General features: G+C 42.4%; 2 protein-coding genes across 6 annotated transcripts in view; both read left to right on the top strand.

Annotated features, from left to right (window-relative positions):
- The window catches only part of cep43 (centrosomal protein 43), a 41,658-nt gene that overhangs the window by 1,100 nt on the left and 14,287 nt on the right, over positions 1–26,271 (top strand). Inside the window, exons 1-16 of one of the 5 annotated variants that reach the window (XM_012925188.3) lie at positions 1,034–1,221; positions 2,113–2,166; positions 2,709–2,763; positions 17,700–17,788; positions 19,178–19,315; positions 20,550–20,606; positions 20,699–20,769; positions 20,871–20,932; positions 21,037–21,098; positions 21,216–21,278; positions 22,005–22,052; positions 22,895–23,052; positions 23,554–23,628; positions 24,802–24,870; positions 25,617–25,726; positions 25,980–26,045. In XM_012925188.3, coding sequence (XP_012780642.2) covers positions 1,138–1,221; positions 2,113–2,166; positions 2,709–2,763; positions 17,700–17,788; positions 19,178–19,315; positions 20,550–20,606; positions 20,699–20,769; positions 20,871–20,932; positions 21,037–21,098; positions 21,216–21,278; positions 22,005–22,052; positions 22,895–23,052; positions 23,554–23,628; positions 24,802–24,870; positions 25,617–25,726; positions 25,980–26,045 — 1,261 coding nt within the window. In that variant the 5' untranslated portion in view covers positions 1,034–1,137. Of the gene's footprint in view, positions 1–1,033; positions 1,222–2,112; positions 2,167–2,708; positions 2,764–17,699; positions 17,789–19,177; positions 19,316–20,549; positions 20,607–20,698; positions 20,770–20,870; positions 20,933–21,036; positions 21,099–21,215; positions 21,279–22,004; positions 22,053–22,894; positions 23,053–23,553; positions 23,629–24,801; positions 24,871–25,616; positions 25,727–25,979; positions 26,046–26,271 lie in introns of those variants that run through there. The other 4 variants (XM_076874228.1, XM_012925190.3, XM_012925189.3 and 1 more) reach the window with 4 other exon arrangements.
- On the top strand, positions 9,604–11,439 carry LOC143412696 (uncharacterized). Its single transcript, XM_076874227.1, has 2 exons — positions 9,604–10,003; positions 10,873–11,439. The coding sequence occupies exons 1-2, from the start codon at positions 9,651–9,653 to the stop codon at positions 11,141–11,143; spliced, it is 624 nt and encodes a 207-aa protein (XP_076730342.1). The 5' UTR covers positions 9,604–9,650; the 3' UTR covers positions 11,144–11,439.

The raw sequence follows: 26,271 nt of genomic DNA on the forward strand, positions 1-26,271 counted from the left end.
TGGAAGGAAGAAGAGAAGCAAAGAGTGATTCACAGGCAGAGCCTAAATTATTTCTCACAGTTTTTTGTTGCCTTATGGTTCCAAGCGCTGTCACCAATCTTTGCATTTTGTTATTATCTCATGACACTTGTTTAATCAGCTACCATCTCTCCTGTGGACTTTTTAATGTCTACAGTCTCAGATCAACACAGCCCTGCCCTTCCTATATTAGATTCTTGATGAATGTGTGTTGTTGTTATTCAGCCTGGTTCAATGTGCCCCCTTTTAACTTCGAGCACCCGCCCCTTTAAACCTCTCTGCACGGCCCTGCAGTACAGTGCAGTATTTCTACTCACCGGGGATCTTACGAGTCTTCTGTTTTATTTTTCGGCCCCTCTGAAGCTTTTTGTAGCAGACGTGCAACGATTGCAGTTATTAATTTAATGTGAAGACAGACTCCGTCTGGAGAGATAATAAATACAAGGTCACAAACTAGCTCAGAAACTTAGAAATCATAAGATAAAATAACCTTTATTAGTCCCACACGTGTGAAATTTGTTTTGTCACAGCAGGAAGTGGACAGTGCAAAAGTTATGTAGCAAAAATTAGAATATAATAAGAATAAATACAGTACACAACTGTACAGAATAGAATAGAATACTATATACAGTAGAATAAAATAGAATAAAATATACAATAGGATAAAAATAGAATACAAATTCTATATACAACTGAGTAAAAATACAACGATGCAAGAAAAGAGAATTGCACTTAGTGTTATTGCACATGTGTGGATGTGTGTGTTTGATCAGTTGGAGTCTTTGTTGTACAGTCTGACAGCAGTGGGGAGGAAAGACCTGCGAAATCTGTCCGTCCCACACTGAAGGCTTAAATGTAAAAAATAATAAAAGTAGAAATAACATGAAAAACGTGAGGCTGAATCCCTCTCACGGACCGTGAACGCCGTTTGTTAAACTGGTAAATTATCCAGCTGTAGTTCCGACTGCAAGCCAGCAGATGGCATTCAGGCTGAACTGCGTACAGATCGGCTAAAGAGCAACAGAAGAATAAAGGGCGGAAGTTGCGTCAGGTTGTTTTGGCGTGTTGTCCTGGCAGCAGCAGTTAGCTACGTTAGCACCTTAAGCTTCAGACAGAAAAATGTCAGCAGCCGAGGACGACACGGAACTGCGGGACCTGCTGATCCAGAATCTTGAGAACAGCGGAGCTCTGAACAAGCTGAAGGTGAAAGGTCACGTTTAACGTGAGACGCCCTGACGGCGGGATAGGCTACAGCTACTAGCAGCTAACGACTGCTAACCGGCTGCTCAGAGACTGTTTCAGGTTTATTTTATTTAACCTGAGAGGAGAGATGAAGTTCTGACTGAGTGTAGAGGTTCAGCAGCTGTGTGAGCTCTGTTGCTGCTGTTGTCGATCAAGCAGGATCTAACCTTTGAAACCGGTTTAAACATCCGTGAGAGTAGATGAGACATTTTATTACTAATAACGTGTAACTGCGGCTCAGCATAGAACCGCAAAGCTCACAGCCAGGAAGAAGAAACCTCACAGAACAAATAGAAATAGTTTTCCTTTTTTATTTCCTTTCACGCCCTGTTTTTGTCATGTGACTCGACAGCGTCAGGTGCTGAGAAAGACTTACCTCCAAACCTGAAACCACTCTTATTGATATCTGATCAGTTTGTGACTGATATCTGATCAGTTTGTGACTGATATCTGATCAGTTTGTGACTTATATCTAAACTAAGCGCTGTGTGGATTGTGCAGGTCTAGTTTCGTGCGTGCTAACTTCAGCACAGTTGGAACCCGTCAGCCTAAAATCTGATCCAGGAACCAGGAAGATTTGCGCCGAGAGCTCATATAAAAATAATGTGAAATACAGCAAATGAATGAAACGCTGTTAGTCCTGCAACACGCTGGTTGGTCCAGGTGTGTCCCACCTCTGGGAGAGGCTCCACCCCCCACGACCCTGAATACGATGACTGGAAGAAAACTGATGAATGGAAATGAAATAATATTTAGGAAACCCTTTTAGTTTGAAATATCTGTCATGAATGACATGTATGAATTTACTGATAGGTTTCAATAACTACCTGTATTGATGACATGTTCCTGCAGGCGGAGATGAGAGCGGCGGTGTTCCTGGCAATGGAGGAGCAGGACAAACTGGAGGTGAGTGATTCACACAGAAGTTCCAAGCACAGTGTTGATCAGTCAGTGCTGTCCGTCATAGTCCAAGATCAGGACAATGCCGGACAATACCTCCCACTCACTCTGTGACATGCTGGCCAGTCACAACGAGAGCATGAGATTATACGTAATGTAGCACTGAACAACTCCTCCATCTAATACACAGCACACACTAAAATATCTGCACATAACAAGGGCAATCTTAACCAAATATATTTAATTTGTGTAGCATACTGGAATATTTATAATAAGAGCTATTTTGCTATATTTTAACTTTAGTTTAGTCAGTTCCAGTTTTTAGTGTCTTGGAGCGACTATTACTACGTCATTAATAAAGTATTCAAATTCAGGAATACGTGAGACAGCAGGTTCATGGTGTGTTTAGATTGAAATCTAAGTTTGTAGTCTGGAAAAGTGAACAATGAGGTGGGAGGAGTCAGGAAGTTGGGAGGGGTCAATGATGGTCTTGATGTGTGACTGACAGCTTTGACCTGTTCTGAGCTCTCGCTGATGTTTCTCCTCAGAATAAAAGTCCGCTGGTCAACGAGAGCCTGAAAAAATGTCTCAACACCAAAGACGGTGAGTTCCTCAACTTCCTCTTCCTGCCTGCAGCCGGTTTCACTGAGCAGCAACATTTCACGAGCAGGTTAGCAGTGATGAAGGTCATACTGCTTCATGGCTGTTATTTTACAGTTTTACTAAAATTAGTCCAACAGAAAGACTCATCAGCGAGAGAGTTCATAAAGGTTTAAATAATTTCAAACATGCTCTAAAGAATCCCTCACTGATCCAGCAGCTTGCACTAAGAGTGAAACCGCCCGTGAGCACCATGGCGGAGCATCCGCAGGTCACCATGCGTTTCTTTCTTATCCTGATGTCATTGATCATCAGACTGCAGTATTTGTTACAATGGCAACAAGTAATAATAATAATATTAATAATACATTTTATTTGAGGGCGCCTTTCTAAAACCCAAGGTCACCTTACAAAGAGAAGAAGACATCAATAAAACAGTAGATTAAAATAGATTATAATAAATTAAAATACAAAAAACACAAAATACAACCACAAACAACAAATTTTTTTTTCTAAGCTTTATTTTCATTTTTAAATTGGAAACGAACAAAAAAACAAACATACACACAAAGCAAGAAAGAAAACAAAAACAAAAAAACAAACAAACAGAAAACTCACAACTGACCACAGAAGCACTCCCAGGTGCACACTCTTGTATCTATGCCTTCCATGGATAACCTCAAACATCTGAAAACCAAACACAGAAAATACAGGCATAATAATAATAATAATAATAATAATAATAATAATAATAATAATGACAATATTGGTAATTACAGAAATTTAAAACAAACACACAAACAAACAAAGAACAAAGAATTAAAAAAAAAATAAAATAAAAAATTGAGCAAAACAGAAAACACATCATGTGAACCCCTCCCACCATCCCCCCACCCCTTTACCCCTGTATGGCTCTCAACCTCATCACATTCGTGTATCCAGATAGCCCATATTTACACCTATCTATAGAAACTCTCATACACAGGAATCAACATCCCACAAGATAAAACTACAGCATTCAGGAAATCAAGTCAGAAGGGCCTAACCGGGGATCAACTCAAGGCAGACCCAGGGGGATTTGCGTCATCTCTATGATCTGTTAGGTCCAAAGACGGTAGTACTGACAGGAAGGGGCCCCAAATTTTTTCGAAGGTTCCATATTTCCCTTTTACACTATGCAATATCTTCTCAGGTGTGCAGTAGGACGCTAGCTCATTAATCTAGTGTCTCAGTGTTGGAGAGTTTTCAGATTTCCAATGTAGCAGAATACATTTTTTCACTGCAGCACTCGCAAGTAAAATAAAAAATTTCTTGTGATAATTCACATTTATAGAACCTGTGTCACCTAAAATCCATAGTTTTGGGTCCAGTTCGATTTGGATCCCCATTACCCTTGAGATTATTTCAATGGCCCGTCTCCAGAACTCTTCTATCACTGGGCAATTCCACAGCATGTGGAGGAGATCACCATCTGTCACCTTACATCTCAAACATTTGGGGGAGTAATTAATATCAATTTTATGTAACCTATAAGGGGTATAATATATCCTATGAAATATATTAAATTGCATTTGCCTGTGATTTGTAGAAATTAACATGGTCTGTGCCTGTTCCAATAAATGGTGCCATTCTACCTCTTCATAGACATAGCCCAGGTCTGTCTCCCATTTTCTTTTTAAAGACGCTTTATTATAGTCAGGTAACTTTTCATTGATAATAGTGTATATAGAAGATGCTCAGTAGGTAAAGCTCAGTAGGGATAGCTCAGTAGGTAAAGTGGTCGCCCCATGATCGGAAGGTCGGCGGTTCGAATCCACTTAACGGCTACCCTGAGGTACCCCTGAGCAAGGTACCGTCCCTACACACTGCTCCCCGGGCGCCTGCTTAGTGGGCTGCCCACTGCTTCACTGAGTGAATGGGTCAAATGCAGAGAAAAAACAAGTAATTTCCCCATGGGGATCAATAAAGTATCCATTATTATTATTATTATTATTATTATTATTATTTTATTGACTTCCATGGTTTGGTGCAAAGATGCGTTTCAAGAGGAGTTTCTTTAGGAATCTCGGGGAATAATCCTTTGGATTTCTCTTTGACCCAATCTCTTATTTGTAGGAATTTGAAGAAATTTTGTCCTGGGAGTTTGAATTTTTCCTTTAGTTGTTGAAAGTCAATAAATGTATCATTATTGTATAAGTCGGCAACAGTTCGAATATTTCTGTCTTTCCATCCCCGCAATATTGGGTCAGCAATATGATAAGAGAGATCAGGGTTGCCCCATAGGGGTGTCCTTCTAAGAAAAGAGATATTTATTTTCAGAAGTGAGTGGGATTCCTGCCAGGCACAGAAGGTGTTTAATATTATCAAATTGTTTGTGAGCTTGGATAGACATTTTTTTTGTACCTAAAAATGGAACATCTTTTAATGGTATGGGGTTCACCTCATGTTGTTCTATTGGAACCCATCGAACCTCACTCCTCTCTGCATGTAGCCAGATCCAAATTGATCGGTACTGGGAGGCAAGATAATAGTTCCTAAAGTTTGGTAAATTAAGTCCTCCCCTTGAATATGGGGCCTGTAGTGAGGAGAGTTTGACTCTTGGATTTTTCTTTTGCCATATGAAAGACGTTATGAGTTTGTTAAGCTCTTTGAAGAAACTTTTAGGAACATTTGTAGGGAGACATTGAAATAAGTAGATAAACTTAGGCAAAATGTTCATTTTAACAACATTAATTCTCCCTATAAGAGATAATGGAAAATCCATCCATCTCTGAATATTAAGTTTGGTTTGCTCCAACAGTTTGATATGATTTAATTTGAATATTTGATCCTCGGATTTACCAATTTGTATACCCAAATACGTAAATCCATTATTACACCACTGTAATGGGTCAGTAAGAGCTCTAATACGGCTATCTTGTATATTTAATAACATAATCTCACTTTTGGTATAGTTTAACTTGTATCCTGAGGCTGCACTGTATTCTTTAAGACACTTCATTAAAGAGGGAATTGATTTAAGAGGGTCCGTTATATACAGTAGGAGGTCATCTGCGTATAGAGAAAGTTTATGTTCACTTGTGCCGAATTTGATTCCAGATATGGAGGCATTAGTATGGATGGTAACTGCTAGTGGTTCGATCGCAATCGCAAAGAGCAAGGGGGAATTTGGACAACCTTGTCTGCAACCTCTAGTTAAAGAGAAAGTGCCAGAAAGCACATTATTTGTTATGATATTGGCTCTGGGGGCATTAAAAAGTGTCCTAACATAGTGGGTGAACTTTTCTCCGAAGCCCATGGCTTCCATTGCCTGAAATAGAAAGTTTGGCTCAATCCTGTCAAATGCTTTATTAGCGTCCATGGAGATTATTAGCAGTGGGTCTTGGTTTTTTTAAGCAGTATTCAGTATATGGAGCAAACGCCGCACATTATCTGCTTCATGTCTGTTTTTAATGAAGCCTGTTTAGTTGGCATTTATTATCTTAGGCATAATGTCCTCCAATCTAAGTGCAATTATTTTAGATAATATTTTATAATCTGCATTTAAAAGGCTGAGGGTAAGAGTCACATCTCTGTTTGTCCTTGCCCGGTTTTGGCAATAATGTGATTGTTGCAATTTCCAATGATTCTGGTAATTTATTATTTTCTAAAACTTCTTTAATCATATTTGTAAGTGGTGTCAATACTTTATTAGAAAAAGCCTTATAATAATCAACTGGAAATCCATCTGGTCCAGGGGTCTTATTATTTTGTAAACACTTGAGGGCTTGAAGAACCTCCATCTCAGATATATCTGCATCAAGCAGTTCCTTGTCCTCATTATGTAATTTAGGAAGAGTTATTCCATCTATAAATCTTTTTGCAGCAGTACTGTCGACCTAGAGCTGGGCGATATGAGATTTTTTCATATCACGATATGTTTTTTTCATTTCAGGCGATAACGATATCTATCACGATATAAGCCAAATAACTATATTTGTAAGATTTAAATGTGCCGTTGCTTAAGGAACATGAGACTTTTTCAGATAAATAAAGGCAAATATTGCAAACTACACAAAAGGCAGCCGCTAAAGCGTTTAAGTTTCAAAATAGAACAAACGAAACAGACTAAATTGTCAATTCCACTTAGAAACAAAATATTAATTCTAAAAATAAATCTTAGTTTGTTTTACAGAAGAACAGACAAAACTGACTAACTTTTGTCAATATCAAATAAACTGAGAACTAAAAGGAAATTCTCAATCTCTCCTTGTTGTATAGCTTAGCTTTTCAAACAGTTTTAACAGTTACTTTAGTCTGACAAAAGCCGAATGACGAATTAGCGCTTCCAGTCAGAGACTGAGGCTACGTCCACACGTACACGGGTATTTTTGAAAACGGAGATTTTCCGTTTTCGTTTTAAAAAATAATCCCGTCCACACATAAAGGCAGAAATGAAGGAAAACGCTGCTATGAACATGCCAAAGCAGCAGGTGGCGCTAGATTCCTAACCGTGCAGAAATGTTGGCAATCAGAAGTCTAGAAGCCTCGGCGGGAAAAAGTAAACAAAGCTGGGGCATAGAAGCAGAACCGAGTCGTATGTGTGGAGGGACAGTAACTGTGTGTATATGTAAGCATTTAAACACTGCAGAGAGTAGAATTAACAGTAACAGTATTGTAGAAATTCATTTCACCGAAACAATAACGTGGCGCACAGTGTGACGCATGCACCAGTTTATTGTATTTCCAGACTTGCTTTCGGCACATTTACAGTGCACACTACTCTGTTTTTGTCAGACTTGAAATAGCCGAAATACCTTCACACTACGGAACTTCTATGGCTCTTCCGTTCGACAATCTCTCCGTCATTGGAACCATCATCTGTTTTCTCTTCGGTCACGCTCGGTTGATTTTTCTAGTCGGCACACTCATTTCCTCCATTACGCGCTGGCTCCATTACCCGCTGGCTGTTTCCCAAACAAACACACGTGCGGCTTGGCACTTGTGCTGTACGTAACAAGTCACGCGACGTGACGCTGTGATTGGTTCGGCTCTGCGCTGCTTAATTTGGATTGGCTGACCTTTTTTTTTTTTTTTTTTAAGAGGACAAGAGCGGCGAGGTCTATCGCGATAGCTTAATTTCTCTATCGAGTAAAAGTTATATCGCGATACATATCGTTATCGTTCTATCGCCCAGCTCTATGTCGACCCCTTGCTCAGATTTATACAGATCTTCATAGAACCGTTTAAACTCTGCATTTATGAGTGCTGATTCATCAAGAAGTTTATCATCTTCCGTTAATATTGTCCGTATAAATTTATCAGATGTTTCTTTCTTAATTTTCCAGGCCAGTAGTTTACTTGTTTTGTTTCCAAATTTGTAGTAGTGATATCTAGTTCTGGCCATGGCTGCTTCTGCTCTGCTGGTGCATAAATTATCATATTGCAACCTTATTTTTGTTAATATATTGAGGTATTCTTCCTTTTTGGTAGCAATATATTCCTGTTCCAAGTTTTTAATGTCAATCTCCAATTTAGTTATCTTCTCTCTGACCTTTTTAACCTTATTGGCACCGTATGACATAACCATACCTCTCATATAGGCTTTGAGGGCTTCCCAAATATTGGTATGTGAAGAGGAGTTTGAATTGGCATCTAGGAATATTTCAATATTAGTGTTCATATATGAAATAAAATCAGAGTCTCCTAGCATATAATTTTTAAACCTCCACCTGTAGGTTACACTTTGCGACATATTGGTAGCCCAGGAAAGTTTAATGGGATTATGGTCTGAAAAAGTAGCTGCTAAGTAGGAGCAATCTATCACTGTTGCCATCATATTTTGTGGTACAAGAAACATATCAATTCTAGAGTGTGTATTATGTACTGGTGAAAAAAAGGAGAAGTCCCTCTGGCCTGGATGGAGGTTTCGCCACACATCAATTATGCCTATATCCTTCATACCTTGGTTCAGTGCTGTTGCTGCCTTGGATAGTGAAGCTGACAAACATGAAGGTCACACTGCTTCATGGCTGTTATTTTATAGTTTTACTAAAATTAGTCCAACAGAAAGACTCATCAGCGAGAGAGTTCATAAAGGTTTAAATAATTTCAAACATGCTCTAAAGAATCCCTCACTGATCCAGCAGCTTGCACTAAGAGTGAAACCGCCTGTGAGCACCATGGCGGAGCATCCGCAGGTTCACCATGCGTTTCTTTCTTATCCTGATGTCATTGATCATCAGACTGCAGTATTTGTTACAATGGCAACAAGTAATAATAATATTAATAATACATTTTATTTCTAAAACCCAAGGTCACCTTACAAAGAGAAGAAGACATCAATAAAACAGTAGATTAAAATAGATTATAATAAATTAAAATACAAAAAACACAAAATACAACCACAAACAACAAATTAAAAAAAAAAAACACGATTTGACAGCAAGTAAAATCTGTATTAAAGCGAGTAAGCCAGTTTAAACAAGTAGGTTTTGAGTTGTGACTTAAATAAGGGAAGGGAATCTATATTTCTTACGGCTGAAGGAAGTGAGTTCCAGAGCCGAGGAGCAGAGCGACTGAAAGCTCTGTGCCCCATAGTGATAAGGCGAGTAGAAGGAACAACAAGATGAGTGGCAGATGAAGATCTGAGTGAGCGGGTAAGAGTGGGGATATGAAGCAGATCACAGAGATAAGGAGGGTAAGATGAGGTTATGAATACACTTAAATGTGAGAACTAAGATTTTAAAGTTTATCCTGGCTTCTATGGGCAACCAGTGAAACTGTTGAAGAATTGGGGTAATATGGTCTCTTAAGGGAGTAACGGTGTGTTCACACCGAACGCGATGGACGCGAATAAAACGCCCCAAACGCCCCTAATTTGACGCGCGTGAACCGGAAATGTGGGAGGAATGTGGGAGGGAGTTGTGCCAGACCGGTATCTTTGCAAGATGGCAGCTATCGAGCTAGCGCTTGAAGAGAGAGTCTCCCTTCTCTATGTACTGTGGAGAGCAGAGCAGCAGCGTAAAAGACGTCCTCGCCGTACCTGGGTCCATCAGGTCCTCCAGAGGCATGAGCAGTTTGGTGAGTTTCACCACTTGCTCCAGGAGCTGCGCCTGGATGACGGCCGATTCCAGCGCTATCACCGTCATTCACTCGGCCAGTTTGAGGACCTGCTTTCCCTCGTCGGTCCCAGCATCGCCCGCCTAGACACCAACTACAGACGCTCAATCCCACCTGCAGAGCGCCTGTCCGTCTGCCTGAGGTTAGTAAAACTATTTAATACGGTAGTCCTTTATTGATATCTGTGCTAATATGCTAATCCATCCAGTTATACACTGCTAACAGTGAATGCTGTCGGTGTTTACTGAAAGCAAACTGTGGTACAGAGACGACTCTTTATAATATTTCTAGTGATACTCAGAAGCTCTCATCAAGTCCCGATTTAATTCGATTTATGCTGTTATCAGTGTTTGCAATGATAGCATGGCTGTGGTGTCACATCAATGTATGCGCTCGGTGTTTGCTGATATCAAACTGTAGCATTAGGACCACTGAGTTAACCTTGTAGTGATACTCACTCCTTTTTATTTAGACCTGGTTTAATTCTGGGATAGTTGAATATTTGTATATAATCCCTGCAGCTGTCAGACTCTATAGCAGGGGTCACAGCCTTTATTAAAACAGAGTTAGATAAAACTGTGAACAGTTTGGTTCATCTCTAGTTACATGGTTCTATCTTGATAAGCTGTCTTATCACAGATTAATTTTTCAAAAATATTAATGATTTAAGCAAGGAAAGGGCTACATGTCAACACACAACTCTTTATTTCTATTAATGTCTTACTTCATTCCTACCTGATTGACATGTTTAGGAATTATGAGTGATTGGCTCACTGTAGTTGTGAAAGTTGCTACCAATCAAATTATGATATGTTAAAGTTAAAACAAAACACAACTGTTTTAGATATTATCTAATATACATTTTGTAATTATCCTTATAATTACAAAATGTTTTATGTAAGATTTAAGTTTTGTGATTTATATCTGACATCACAAAAGTATTTTGGAATTTGAATAATGTATTTTGTAACTGCAGTACACATAATACTGATTTTGAACAATTTTGTCCAGGTTCCTTGTCACCGGGGACTCCTTCAGGACCATCGCGTTCAGTTTCAGAGTCGGTGTGTCCACGGTGAGCCAGATCACCCCCCAGGCAGCGACGTCCATCTGGGACTGTCTAGTGGACGACTTCATGGCTGTGCCTTCACCTGGAGACTGGCGGTCCATCACAGAGGGATTCCAGGAGCGCTGGAACTTTCCTCTGTGCTGTGCAGCTCTGGATGGGAAGCACATCCAGACAAAGGCACCCCATATATCATATAGGAGACACACACATTGATATACACTAAATATTCATTTCATTTCTTTTTTGTGGTGCCCAAATTGATGCACCTGCTTGATTTTGTTTAAACAATTATTGCACACTTTCTGTAAATCCAGTAAACTTCTTTTCACTTCTCAAATATCACTGTGTGTGTCTCCTGTATGATATTTAACTGACATTTTTTATTGTAACAACCAACGATTTATACAGGAAAATAATGTCTATTAACAAGGTTGCCCAAACTTCTGCATCCCACTGTATCAGTATATTTTGTCATTAGTATAATATGAAATAAATTCTACATGTGTCAAGTTGTGTGCCAACATTTGCTGTGTAGTAGAACTGAGACATTAGTCATTATAAACATTTATTTGAAATAATATTAAAAGTCTCAAACAGAAAAACATTAAACATAAATATATAAAATATAAGAATTTACAGAGAGACAGGAATAAAAAGGACCAGCTGCTCTCCAGAGCAGGAACAAGGCTGAGGAGGAAATGCTCCATTGGAGACTGGTGTGGCCTCTTCAGGGACTCCAGGATGGCCAGCTCCACCGCCGATGGACCGTCCTGGGACCCGTCCCTCATCTGCCTCGGAGCCGTCCTCCTCTGTGGGCCTGTAAAACAGCACAAAACACAAAGAAATGAGAAGGCTGCTACTAGATTTTAATTTCAACATTGAAAAAAAAACAAAAAAACAATAACAGGATATAATCAGATTGGTTGTAGATATTTAGTAAAGGTGATCACAAGGGAATCCCACCGACTAAAAAGGTATCAGTGCTTGCTGTACATATCTGTGGGTGCAGCAGCAGGAGCTCAGGGACTGGGGATGCTCTGCTGCAGAATCAGTTGGTTCTATCAATACAGTATTAAATGTTAACAGGTTGGATATAATAATCGTAGAGTAGACAGTGGTCCCTCATTTATTGCAGGGGTTCTCAGAATAACTAGCCCCTGGTCACAGTTCTCACAATTGATTCTCAAAGTGCAAACCTTTGTAGATTGCAAAACGTAAAAGTATTATTATGCCGCGGTTTGCCTTCATCTGCCCGCCACTTTCGTGCGCCTTTTTCCCTCACGGTGCAGGTGTCTATTTCCGAATGAGGCTCATAGTTATGGGTGTTTTTGTGCTGTTTTTTCTATTGGACGCGATGGTTATCAAAACCAAACGTGATAAATTTGGCAAGCGCAGGAGATTTGTCAATCAGGCTGCAGAATGCAATGCTGTACTGTGCAATAAAAAATCAGCGAAAAAGCAAAGCAGTGACGGATGAACAGCGGGACCACTGTGTGCTGTTTATTAATAAACAATAAAATATATTCCTAAATGACAACATGCATAAAAGCAGAACGGTATTTGTACGTCAGTGGGAAAATAGCGGTGGCTTGCTAGCTTTTGTGCGGCTTCCCCGGGTCAGTGAAAACTTTCAAAAGAGAAATGAATGAACTTACCAGGTTGCCCGATCTCTTCACATATCTTCCTCCAAGCTCGGTCCTTTTTATTCCTGTCTCGGTACTGAAAGCAGCTGGTGTTGTACAGCTCCGAGTTGTTTGCTACCGCATTGATTAGCCTTCCCCTCCATTGAAGTATGAAAGGCTTTGGCTGGATCTGCCCCTTTGACCTAGGTAACAGCCACGTCACCAGGCTCCTGATTGGTTGTCGCGGCGCGATTTGACGCTGGAGTTCAGATTTTTCCAACTCGAGCGGTAGACGCGAAACGCGCGTATGCACAAAATGCAACACAAAAACTCACGCGCGTGGTTTTATTCGCGAGTCAAACGCGCCAGACGCGCTACACTGACGCGCGTTTCACGCGTTTTGGCGTTTTCGCGACGCAAATCTGCTTCCAAATTTTCGCGGGACCCGCAATCGCGCGTCATCGCGCCTTTCCATTGACTTTACATGTAAACCTGACGCTCTATTCGCGTCCATCGCGTTCGGTGTGAACACACCGTAAGAGTTATGACCCGAGCTGCAGAATTCTGAAGAAGTTGAAGTTTATGGAGGGACTTATTAGGGAGACCAAATAAGAGAGAGTTGCAATAATCGATCCAGGAAGTAATAAGACTATGGACAAGGATGGCAGCAGTAGGACTGGGCGATGTATCGAGGTTTTTTTTTTTTTTTTAAATATCGATATATTTTTATACGAGATATAAGATGTGACAGCATCGTTTATATCGATATGGTATATGTTGCGTTATAATTATACTTGTGGAGCCGCAAGTTTGCCTCTCTTTTGTCTCTACTCGGCCTCGCCTCTCCTTCACTGAACACAAGTCCCCCTCCCCCATCGCTTCACCTGCAGGCAACAACAAGACGGACACAGCAAATCTCCGTTACCGCGGATCGCCCTGTGCGTGGGGCTGGACGCATCAACGTGTTAACGAGCTAACCGCGCTAACAGCTTTCTCAAAAGTTGACAGTGCACGTTATGTATGAATTCTGGTTGTTCTTAATGACCGTGAACCGATTTTATGTGGTACACGGCGCTCAGCAATCTGTCAAAAAATGTTTTAGTACGACTTTGGTAAGCTACGAACTACGAAGCCGCATCGCTTGATGGATGATGTTGGAGCATTACGGCTACCGTAGTCTGGAGCCTCACGGAGCAGTAGCGGTTTTAGATACGGGCGACACGGGCGGTTGCCCGGGGCGGCATCGTGGTGGGGGCGGCATCACGGGCATCGGCAAAAAAAAAAAAAAAAAAAATGCTCGTACTTATGCTGCCCCGACGTCATGCCAGCGCATATTGGGAATGGCATAGGCACCGATCGGTTTTCTATCGCCCATTTGCTGGGAGTAAGGTCGCCCTCGTCTGCGATGTGCGCCTGCGGCACAGGGAGTTGAGGGCGGGGCGGCGGGGGATTCTCTGACTGGCTGGAGCAGCATCTAATAACCAACTCGCAAAATAAAACAAAATAAAAACAAACCAACAAACACGAAAATACCAGACATTATAATACAGACTTATAATTTGCACCCATGTTTTTTCGAAATTCTATACACGAAAAGTGGTGCGCCTGCTCGCTGCTGAAGTCAAAGTAAACTTTATTGTCATCTCCTCTAAATACAGTCCAGTATACAGAGAGACGAGATGACGAGGCTCCAGTTACAGCAGTGCAAGTAAACAAACAATAAATATAAGAATAGTAAGAAAATAAATATACACTTTAGGACCAGGGGTAAAGGGATCAATAACAATTTAAAATTTACAGTTTGATGATTTAAAGTCTTACACACAACCCATCGAAAGGGGAGGGGGCCCTGCTGCTTCCAAATAGAGCACATTTAATTTATAATGTTGTAAATCCAAGCCCATTATCTATTCACAATTTGAATCCTGGGTTGTGTGAAATCTCAGAAATGCACCCTAGACAAAGTGAATCTGTGAACTAAGGCAGCGGTCCCCAACCCCCGGGCCGAGTCGTTTGGTACCGGGCCGCGAGAGTTGAGGCTCGGGTGTGAAATGCATGGTTTTCAGGGTTTTTATCAGTTTTTGGCGTTATTTTGTTATCATTTTTATTGTTAACTTGGTTTTCCTGGGTCTTTTCACGTGTGTTATGAATAAATCTTCTTTTTTTTCGGTGCCGGTGCTAGTTTTATGTTGTTGTATTTATCCGCGACACCTTAAAGGCCGGTCCGTGAAAATATTGTCGGGCATAAACCGGTCCGTGGTGCAAAAAAGGTTGGGGAACGCTGAACTAAGGTGTAGGTGTGTTAGATTATGTTGTGGTGATCCTCGAGTTGAGGGATGGGTGTTCATACTGGAGTGCAAAATTAAAACCAATGGAAGATGGACAAGAAAAGTGGGGAGTGTTCGCCCAGAGCGCCAAACAGGCTAGGACCGCCACTGTTGCGGAGTAATACGTACTGTGCTTCAACGTAATGTTACCGTATTGTGTGCGTATTGGGACCTCAAATGGCTCCTGTTAAAAGACACGGTTACACAGAGGATTTCAAACTCCAGGCTTTCAGTCACACTGTAGAACTTGGGAACAGAGCAGCTGTGAAATCTGTCTCTTTGTTATTATACTCAGCGTCTGTTAGTTTACATTTTGATTGCACAATTGTGAGATTTTTGTTATCACAAAAACAACATTGTTTTCTTTTATTTATGGAGCACTATTAATAAATGCTGATAATTTATTTTTGAGTAATTTTTTAATGTACATCTACGCTGTATGTTAATAAAAGTGCCTGTGTTACATCTGGGACACAGCTTTGACTAAGGATGGGATGAAGCTGGTTAATGTTACGTAAGTGAAAAGTATGCAGATCGGGTTATGAAATGAGAGAGGACTGTCAAGTATGACACCCAAACTCTTTACCTGCGGGGAAGGAAGGATGGGGGAATTTTTAATGGAGAAACTGTTAGATTTGGTTAAGATAGAGGCTGTGCCAGTGAGTAAAACTGTTTTATTACTGCTAAGTTTGAGAAAATTGGAGGAGAACCATGATCTGATCTCCATAAGACGGTTCAAGAGGGAGGTAGGTGGAAGGGATGAATTAGGTTTGGAGGAAATGCAGAGCTGGGTGTCATCAGCATAACAATGAAAATTGATATTATATTTTTGGAATATTTGGCCAAGAGGGAGCATGTAGATAATGAAAAAGGGCCCTAATACTGAATCCTGGGGCACACCAGCAGAAACGGGAAAGAAACTTGAAGAGTGTGATTTAAGTTGGATAAACTGAGTGCGGTCTGAGAGCTATGAGGTGAACCAGGCAAGGGGGGTGTGACTAATGCCAATGGATGCTAATCTGCTCAGGAGGATACCATGAGAAATTGTGTCAAATGCCGCACTAAGATCGAGAAGGATGAGGATGGTTAAAAGACCAGAATCAGCTGCCATCAGAAGGTCATTAGTAATCCTTAACAAAGCCGTTTCTGTACTATGATTGGGGTGGAAACCAGACTGAAATTTCAAAATAAAGGGGAGGTTTGATATAGGGCGGAGATTATCAAAATTATTGGGATCTGCACCAGACTTTTTGAGAATTATAGTGACAGAAGCAGTTTTCAGGGATGGAGGAATGATTCCAGTGTTAAGGGAAGAGTGGATAATACTAGTTATAGGAGGAGCCAATGAAGGGAGACAAGCTTTAACTAACACAGTGGGAAGAGGGTCGAGCTGACAAGTGGTTGATTTTGATTTTTGAGTAAGATTTGGTACATCAGCTATGGAGGGAAGAGGAAAACAGAAAGTCTACTTCACAGCTAGAAGCTCCTACAGATTTAAGTTGTTGGTGGATATCAGCGATTTTATGAGTGAAAAAAGATATGAGAGTTGCAAAAATCAGCAGTCCGGAGGTTTTGTAATTTTACTAAACAATGAAATGAGAGACCTGGAGTTACCTTCACTAGAACTGATTAAACCATAGTTTAATAGAATACATAGAATAGTATGTAGATTTGGCTGAAGCAGTGCAGTCCTTATACAACAAGATATGATTGTTATACATTTCTTTGTGTATGGTAAGTCCGGTTTTCTTGAACAGACCAGTTGGCGTTCTTTGGAGCTGTGACAGCAAAGGTTAAGGCTGCAATGACCTCGGTCAGCAGGCGTTGCAGCTCCTATGTGCCCCACAGGGGGGCACTGTGGCTACAGCTGTCAGCTGGTCTTATCTCAGACCACTGCAGGGAGCAGACAGAGTTGACGAGCAGGAGTTCACCTGGATTTTAGGTGTTCATTGTGACGTTTACATGGTGTCAGTATTTTTATAAGGTGTGCTCCATTAACAGGAATCCACCAATCAGAGCTAACTCCAACTCACACCCTGAGATTCTGGGTCACTCCTGCATTATGTGACTTCCTGTTGGTATGTGATTTTCTGTCCTTTATTTAGCAGCAGTCACATTGATGATGATGAAGATCAGAGCTTTGATCTCTTTGGCCCTTGAGGGTGTCACACAAACACACAGCAGCAGGACGCCACAGACATGCTCACACATACACATACATGCACACAGACATACGCTCGTTTAAACCACTGGGGTCAAACTGGAGGCCTGCAGCTGAGTCCTGGTTGGTCTGTGGCATGAGTAGTGACCACGTTCAGTGGTGTGAAAGCCGAGCAGAGAGTTGGAGGTCAGGACGTGTTCGTCTGACCAAAAATGGTTTTCTGGTTTCCTAGTGACATCACAGTGCTCATCACAGTGTTCCCTGCTTCAGAGGCATGTGAAGAGTTTGGACATCTCCAGCAGGATGTTTTTCACCTTTTGGGATTAAATTGTGTGAATAAGTGATGAGATGCTGATGCTTCGTGTGGCCTTCAGGAATTAAATGATGTTAAACAATGAGAAGAAAAAAGCTTCATTAAAATTAGTGTCAGGACAATGCGAGCAAAGTCACATCAATCAGATTTTGGTGTTTGATCAGTCTTACAGATCATGAGTAGTGACACGCCAGGTAATCAATCAATACGTGAAGTGATTGATGAGTGATAAGGATTGGTAGATTGTCTCTGAACACAGCATCAGATGATCTCAGCTGCTGAGAGAGAAGTTTTCCCTGTGATGCATCTTGATTATGGTGATAGTGACGATATCATGCCCTTGCAGGTCGTCTGGTGGCGAGTCTGATCGTGGACTTCCTGCAGGTCTTTAACCTGGACTTCAGCCTCGCCGTCTTCGAGCCAGAGATCAACTCTGTGAGTACCAGAAGCTTCTCCTCCACCTCTTCCTCCTCGTCATTGCCGCTGACTCCTCATGCTGCTTTCAGGTGTCATGAAGCTGTGAAGAAAGTGCAGCTGTATTTGCTGTTTGAGTGTTTGAGCTATGAGAGCTGTGGTATCAGTAGAGGATCCATAATAATACATATTCCAGTGTATCGATAAATCAGAGGCGTGATGATGGCGGCTTGTGACTGGAAAGAAAATGTGAGCGATGATGTGTAAATAACAAAGGACCGAAGCAGCTCCTGAACGCCGTGTTCAACACTTGAAGCTCAACGCCACACAGCGAGCGGTTTCCTCCTCCTGTAGCCGAGGACTCGCTGAGGCGCGCTCGCGACCACAAACTGACTCAATTTTCCTTCTCGTGGTTTGTGGGTTTGAAGCTTAGATCACTGGTTGGCTTCCCCTCGACTGTGTGACGGTTTCTGTTCTCTGTTTAGTTACAAACTCTGGAAAGCTCACAAACCCTCGAGGACGATGCGATTCTCCCACGTTAGAACAAACTGCTCGGCCCAAGCAGAGAAGCATCCAGCTGCACCTCCACCTCTGCATCCCCTCATACAACCTTACAGCAGAGGTGTTTCAAGGACCAGCACAGATGGAGCTAGACGTGCAGAGAGCCATCGGTAACAGTAATGACTGTCAGATCGGCTGATGATGATGATTTTACTGGTATGCTGAGATTAAACTCTGTTAGGCCTGACTTTACTCAGCAGGAGCTTCCTGCTGTCGTTTTCAGAACACTTGATCTCTGACCTCTGAGGACACTAAGATTTGAACTCCTCTGAGATTTTTAGTAGATACACTGATGGAGTCAATTTCAGGCTCCTGTGTCGCCTTGTTTTCAAGTTCTCACAGTTGCAAACTAACGTGTTCACGCCGCCCACCCTGCATGGTGACAACAGTAAGAACTTTGTTTCTGTTTTAGATGAAGGGTTCAATGAGAAGCTGCAGGGCAAGGGAGGCCTGCTGACAGGTGTGCAGACAGCGCCGGTGTCGTTGGGAGGCTCAGGGGTGATACATTCAGCCCACTCGCGAGTTCAGACTTCAACCTGTACGCTGTCAGCGAGTAAGGGTGCCGATGGCTCACTGATGAGGGTGAACGGACTGCAATAATGCAAACATTATTGCTGACAAATGCAACACGACCTTTAAGTGTCCGCTCCATGTCTGCTCAGCGTTTAAATAAAGTTTTGTCTGTGTGGGTTTTTTTTTTTTTTTTTTTTTTTTAAACAAAGAAGCCAGTATCAGCCAATAAAGGATGTTTATGCTGTTGCTGAGCGTGAGGCCTGTGCCGGCTGGACGAGTTCTGGTTTAGTTTTATTGATAAAGCTTTATTTGCTTCCTGCTGCTGTGTTTGTCCAGGCGAGCTGTCTGGATGGGCGGGATCAGGTCTCCAGGGAGCTCGGCCTCTCCGACTTGGACCTGAACAGGAAGTCTCCACTGCTGCTGGAGCTTGTCAGGAGGGGGCGCCACCGGGACAAAACGGCCTCCTTGGCTGAGGTGAGACAAACCTCCTGAGGATGAGGATGTCAGTGAAGTGATGAAGAGTTATTGATGGAATGTGTGCGTGTGAGAGCAGGGAGACCAAGGAGGGAGCATTCCCAAGATGAGCGGACTTCTCCTTCACTGTGTGTGTGTGTGTGTGTGTGTTGGTGTGTTTGTGTGTCGGTGCGTGTGTCTGTGTGGGTTATTCTGGGTCATGATGTCAGTAGATGGAGGGTTTTGGTTTCCTGTTGATCTCAGGGTGTCCTAGTTTCTGCTCCGAACTCTGCAGCACACGCAACCAGCCCACAGTACTGGTATTACAGTACTGCTACTGACACTAGTACTGATAGTAACGTGCATGAAGTCTTCTGTTCAGCTCTGGACTCTGACACGGCAGCTTTGTATGATCCACATCAAGTTTGTTTAATTTTTGTGTAGTTTGAAGACATTTGGACTTTTATTCGTTTAAATGCTAAAAAAGTCTGTGGATGACAGAAGCTAACCAATCACATTGGTGGTTACATGCAAGTAAACAATGAGGTGATCAGTAAGGATTATTTGAAGCAGCAGGTGGGCAGGGCTTCACCCCTGACAGTCAGGTGGAGCTAACATGAAGAACAATACAGAAGATCAGAGCGACTATGAGAACTGAAATGGACCAAAATGTAAAATTAGGCTGCACACGTTTGATCCTTCTGAAAGAAACGGCTTAGCTGACACAAACATGAGAATCTGACTTAAAATGATTCATTTAACTCACTTCCAACTGAACACTGACGCCACAGATGGATGAGTCAGGAGGAGCGTGGAGAGGAGGGGGGGGCTCCGTGCTATTTCTGGAGCTCGATTGGTCAGTTTGTCAACCCGTCCTGCTGTTAGGGGCATTTATGGGTTAGTGTGGGCGTGGTCTCTGAACATTTTTCCATCCGTGGCATCACTCAGAGGCCAATTTGAGTGTGAGATTAAATAATCCAGAGTTATCCCTTAACCCCCCAAGGTTTCTGTTCAATGTGTGTCTGTGTGTATATATAAGGCGTGTGTTTTGTGTGTGTGTGTTTGCTTGCACCGGTTTGGTTTAATCTGTGGTTTGTTTTCTGTGAGCTGCAATCTAATCTCAGCCAATATCTTGCTTCAGCTCTTTGATCACTGAGCGTGCTCAGAGAGGTTTAGCGTGAGGTCACAGGTTCACACGTGTCACATCTGATCCTTATCAGCAAATAAACTACTTCCTTCCTTCCCCTCGTTGTAGGAGCTGACTCAGAAACAGATCACAAATGCCAATAAGAAGTTTGACTTTTACGACAAGGTGAGCCCCACACTGTACCTGTGTGTGATGTCATCAGCTATTGTCCAACCACAGGCTGCAAGTATTGATCTTTTGTCTTTGACCCCCGGCAGGACCACAGCGGCTCAGTGCTGAGAGAAAATCTGAAAAACATCTTTACTGATTTGTTCCCCGCTGTGAACAAGTAGGTTTTACTTCCTGTTTCAGACAGTGAAGAGGGACACGGAAAGAGTCTGAGGATGATGACGATGATGATGAAGGTTAATCTGTTTGTGTGATCTACAGGAACTTGTTGGAGAGGTTCGTCACTGATGAGCTCAGAGCCTCAGACAAAGACTTCTCTACAAGTAAGAAAACGATTTTAAACCAATCACACTGATGAGAAACTCTGATGGCGCTCTGACTGATCTGTGTCTGATTGATCTGGTTGATTTGATCAATACGTTTACAGCTATAGACTTCCAGCAGTTCCTCGGGATGTACCGGCGGCTCTTCTCTCAGTGCAGGAGTGTGGTGAGACTCAATTTTTGGTTTCTGATCACATTTTATGAGTTAATGTGAAACAGAGTATAAATCCGAGAAAATGCTCTTCAGAAACTCCGAGTCTCACAAGGTCTCATCTTTGTTCAGGTGCTTCAGGACTCTGATATGGGTGTGACTCATAGCCAGTTACCTGAGCAGAAAGTCAGTAAGGTACGTTTGCTCTGTCATCTGACCGGTCAAAGGTCATTCCGCTTTACTTCATCTCCCTGTATTTAAAGCTGGTGACATCACAGCGATTCTGGGTTTGTATTTTTGTTTTTTTCCCAAACGCGACCGCCTTGAGGTGACAGTTGCTGTAATTTGGTGCTAGCTAAATAAAATAAAATTGAGTTGGATAAGGAAAGAATATTTAAAAGAATATTTAAAACACATACAGAAACAAACCTAAAAGTAAACAGTTCACTAAAGGTCAGGTTGCAGCAGACTTTAGCACATGTGTACACGATAGAAGGAAAACTGTGGGATAAATAGTTCACAAAATAGAATTAGAACAGTTTAATTTGTGTTCTAACACAGTTACAGCTGCTGGCACCAAGATGAAGATGCTGATGTTAGCCTGTTAGTTCTGCTGGTAGCTGCATTGAGTTAATGCTAGCACTGATTTCAGCTTGTTAACTGCCATGTAGTGAAGATGATGGCCTGTTAGCTCTGCTGATAACCATTTAGCTGTAATGTTAAGAGCTGATATTAGCACTGATGTTAGCCTTTTAGCTGATAGCTGTGTAGTGCTGATATTAGCCTGATAGCTCTGCTGATAACCATTTAGCTGTAATACTATCCTGATAGCCATGTAGAGCTGATATAACCTGTTAGCTGATAGCCGTGTAGCACTGATGTTAGCCTGTTAGCTGATAGCTGCTATCCTGTCCTGCACAGATCCCCAGGTATAAAGGCCTCAGAGGACAAAGTCAGACAGCAGCCCAGGTAACACAATGAGGAGCAGATGAGAGACTCACTTTGTGCTATTGCTAACCATCACCATAAACAGCAGCACTTCTGACTAACGCTCCTCTCTGGCCTCCTCTGTCACAGCTCAGAAACAGGAAGCTATTCATGTTATGACTTATGTTCATCTCATAAGACATCAGCTATAATGATCACAGCTCTTCTGGTTAGGAAATAAAATGAAAGGCTCTAACTTTAAATCTTTTAATATTCAAACATCCCCAACTTTCCAGAGTACTTTTGCATTAGTCGTAGTTCAGAATAATCAGTTATCCGATTATGGGAAAATACGTTTTACCTCCTTCCCCTCACTGCTGTATTTCTCTTGATTGGCGGACTTCAGGAAGCCTGCTGAGGGGCAGTACACTAAGCCTGTGAGCGACAGCATCTGAATTCACCAGACACTATCACTGCCACCATAAACCTAGTTTATTCTGTGTTTATGTGATAAAATGGCTTCTTCCTGTTCGCATCTTTAAGAATAAAAGCTGCAAAAGAGTACACATCTTTAGTTTTACTGATTAAATAGATTTGTTTATTTCTGAATGAAGACGTGAACATTTTTCTAACTTGTGTTGCTGCCTCTTTAAAAGCTTGTATTGTGAAACATACAGGAAGTTCCCGGCTGCTGAACATCAGCTTTTGTTTGAGACCTGCAGCTGATTATGATCAAATCTAACTTTTCTGCTCTGAAACACTGTGACCTCGTTACTACAGCTTTAATCGGCCTCCACATCTTCCTCTTTACCGCGTCTTCATCACCTGCTCACCTCCAGTCTGGGGTGCACGGTGTGATCTGAACTTGTCATGTCGCTGCTTAGGACTCAGAACGCTCTCTGAGTAAAGGAGATTTCCAGCAGAAGGAGGAGATCTCTGCCGACAAGAGGGAGCACCTGGACCTGGAGGAGGAGGAAGACCTCGATGAAGGAGATTCTTTCTTTGACGACCCCTTGCCCAAACCGCAGAAGACCTATGGCTGGTGAGCTTGGCTGACCTTTGACCTCTGAGTCAGTGTGAATTTGTGGGTCAAACGTATTTCCTTTCAGCTTTAAACCACAGTAGTTATCCTTCCCCCTCACATTTACCCTCCCCTCCAAAATAAAAGGAAAATTTCCAGAAAATATTTGCTGAATCCAAAAAAGGAAAATAATTTTAAGATTTTCTTTCCTACAAATTGTTTCAATAAAATAAATGTTGCAAACAATCTGAACATTTTGATACATGCAAACATGTTGTAATAGAAAACTGAATTTTCTGCATTTAAAAGAAATTGTTCCAGCTTTCTCTCTTTCATCTCACACCTGAATTTTATGGGGTTATATTTGTGCCACTATTTTGAAATAGTGGCAAATAGTTGCACAAAAATAACACCATAGAACTTTACCTGTCTGTGCTGTTCACACCTGTGCTGTGTCTGAACGTGCTCCCTGTCCTTCCTCTCCTCCTTCTCCTCCTTCTCCTCCTACTCCTCCTGCGGTAGTGCCGTCCCTGTGTTGGAGGAGAGTCTCTCTGGCTCCAACGTGTCCTCCATGAGACGAGGCAAAAGTCTGAGCGAGTGAGTGTGCACGTCCCGTCATGCCCAATCAGAGGAGCTGTACGTTCTTTATTTAAAGAACTTTAGTGAAACAGATGCGCAGAGACCAACACAGACACACTTCACTACAGACTGCGTGAAGAATCGTTGTTGTTGTTGTTGTTGTTATTATTATTATTATTATTTATAATTTATTTGTATTTGTTCTTAATGAGCAGATTTTCACTGAAGTGTCTCTGTGCTCTGGGCTGTTTCACTGACGAATGCAAACATTCAGATTTATCCAGGATGATGATGATTGGCTGGAGAGTTTCCTCCATGGTGGGAGCGATCCTGTGTTTCTAACAGCTTGTCAGGAGGCGTTCAGAGCTGTGAGCTGGGGTTTGAATGTGGAGCAGGATCACGGTGTTGGTGTTCCCTAGATGGACTGGGTGTGGATTGAGCCCTCTGTGGGTGTGACCGAGCTGTCTTTGTGTGTGTGACTGTTTTATGTGGGTGTGGCCAAGCTCTATGTGGGTGACCTCCTGTAGAGCGTGACGCAGGTCTCAGCTCAGCGTTTGTGATGAAAGTGGAGCAGCCGGAGTCTGGGCAGCACCTGAAACCATGTCAGTCTGATCAAACAGTTTTTAGATCAGTGATCGATCAGCAATGAGCAGATGTTATTGATCTCCCTGCTCCCTGTCTACGTGACGGGCTCTGCACACTGCTGCCCATTAATAGCAGGGGGCGTCACACCCACAGATGGACACAGAGATACAGGAATAACACTCGTGTAAGCACCGCCTGACGGAGCGACCACAGAAACACTTGCCGAAGATCTCCCTGCTCTTACCTGTGCCCGCCCTGCTGTGCCTCGTGTCACGTGTTGGGGAAGGTAAACTCGGAGCTGCTCGCCTGTCCGCCTCATTACGCGTGAGTTAAATCAGCATCCCTGTTGACGCCAGTCCCGTGGACTAAGCTGTACTCAGCTCAGATTACAGTTTGATGGTGGCGATGTAAAACTTTATTGACGTTTGTGGAGAAAGTGGGTCACGGGGGAGCTCCAAGCTTCTCTTCCTCCTCTGCTCATGACTCTGAGGGCGTTTAACAGTTTTCATGGCTGATTACGTCCTCCTCAATAGAAGCTCAGACTTTGATGTTCACTGACTCCTTTCTTTCCTTCTTTTCTCCTCTTCCTCTTTCTCCTGGCTTTAGCCTGTCTGTGCTGGCTGCTGACTCAGAGGGCGAGCGAGACGAGCCTCTCTCTGATCCCTCTGAGCTCAGGTGAGCTGCAGGTGCACCTCTCTTCATGTGATTGGCCACTGATGAATCCTTCCAGGTGAAGCAGGTCAGCATCAAACCTCTAGGCTTTCCTCTCTGCTCTGACATTTTGGTTCCTCTCGTGAGCACGAAAGTGTTTTGATAAACCGTTTTTATATTCCTGGAACTGTCTGATGTCAGAGAAAGGGGATCTCCTTACATAGTCAAATGATTTATAGGCTTCATTAATAGGTCAGCTTTGAGTTTCAGGGATGACTTTAGAAATCATAAAGACAGGATAAACTGATTAAACACCATGTTTTCTATATTTATTTTTGCCTTGAAGCTGTTGCTGGCTTCTCTTTGTCATAAATCAAGTGCACCCCTTTCGGTTTTCAGTCAGACTCTTGCTGACTTAACAGGAGTGTTTGATCTGTGCAGAAAATGTAAAATCTACGAAAAGTTTCTGAGTGTTCATATTACGACCCCTAAGGTTTATCTCCTGACCTGGTGAAGGGCCATGCCCCACAGCATGGGAACCAGCAGTCTGAACTGTGCAGCTGTAGGCGGAGCTGATAGACCAGCCGCTTTACAACCCTCCTCTTCTCTCGCTGTTTCTGGTCCATGTTCAATCTGCTGTTTGATGCTGTCTGCTCTGGTTAGGTGGAAGAGAGGATGTCTAATCTGGGGTGGAGTGGGGGGTGTCTGATTAATTTGACTTGCTGGACTGTCTGTCAGGGTCTTCAGTCTTTGCGGTCTCCTCTTCACAGGAAGGGGGAGGTGTCCGGATCCAGGGGGAGTCAAGGAGGGTCGCTGGAGGGTCAAGGAGGAGGAGGAAAAGGACAAAGCAGCATGTCGGAGCCAAACCTCAGCAGGAACGGTCAGTTTGATTTCTCTCGGAGCGAGTTTGGGTCGAGTGTGTTTCTGTGAGGTCACCTGATCTTTAACAAACTGATTGTGATCCTGAACATGGCCGTTCTCTGGACTCCAACTGGTATGGTTGTGTGTTTGGATGTTCGTGTGGTTGGATGGTTGTGTGGTCTGGTGATGTGGACCTTCCTGTTTGATCTGGAGCAGTCTCAGTCACGCTGTTGGTGCTGACAGATAAAATGGAACTCGTGATTTCTCTGCAGGAGCATCTCAGGACAAAGACAGAGGCTTCAAGGCTCCAAGTGACAGAAGTGGATCTCTGCACTTAGGTAGGATTCAGGGCTGACACGCATCAGGTTCAGATCACATAACACAGAGTACATGAAACATATATAAAACACGTTAACAATATATGACTGGACAAACACCCGAACAAGGTCAAAACTCCTTTTTATAAAATGTTTTTCTAACCCGATTGGTTCTCTTCTAATATTGTCCCAATCTTTATGTTTTGTAATGTAGTCTGTTAACTACAAATATCTCTAATGGTCCCCT

This window comes from Maylandia zebra, linkage group LG15 (genome assembly GCF_041146795.1).
Source record: "Maylandia zebra isolate NMK-2024a linkage group LG15, Mzebra_GT3a, whole genome shotgun sequence".
Classification (NCBI taxonomy): domain Eukaryota; kingdom Metazoa; phylum Chordata; class Actinopteri; order Cichliformes; family Cichlidae; genus Maylandia; species Maylandia zebra.

What these genes read in the sequence shown, in the direction of transcription:
- LOC143412696 (XM_076874227.1), top strand. Translation starts at nt 9,651, where the DNA reads ATGTGGGAGGGAGTTGTGCCAGACCGGTATCTTTGCAAGATGGCAGCT. An exon ending in CGCCTGTCCGTCTGCCTGAG is followed by an intron (nt 10,004 to 10,872) that starts GTTAGTAAAACT and finishes AATTTTGTCCAG; the next exon opens with GTTCCTTGTCACCGGGGACT.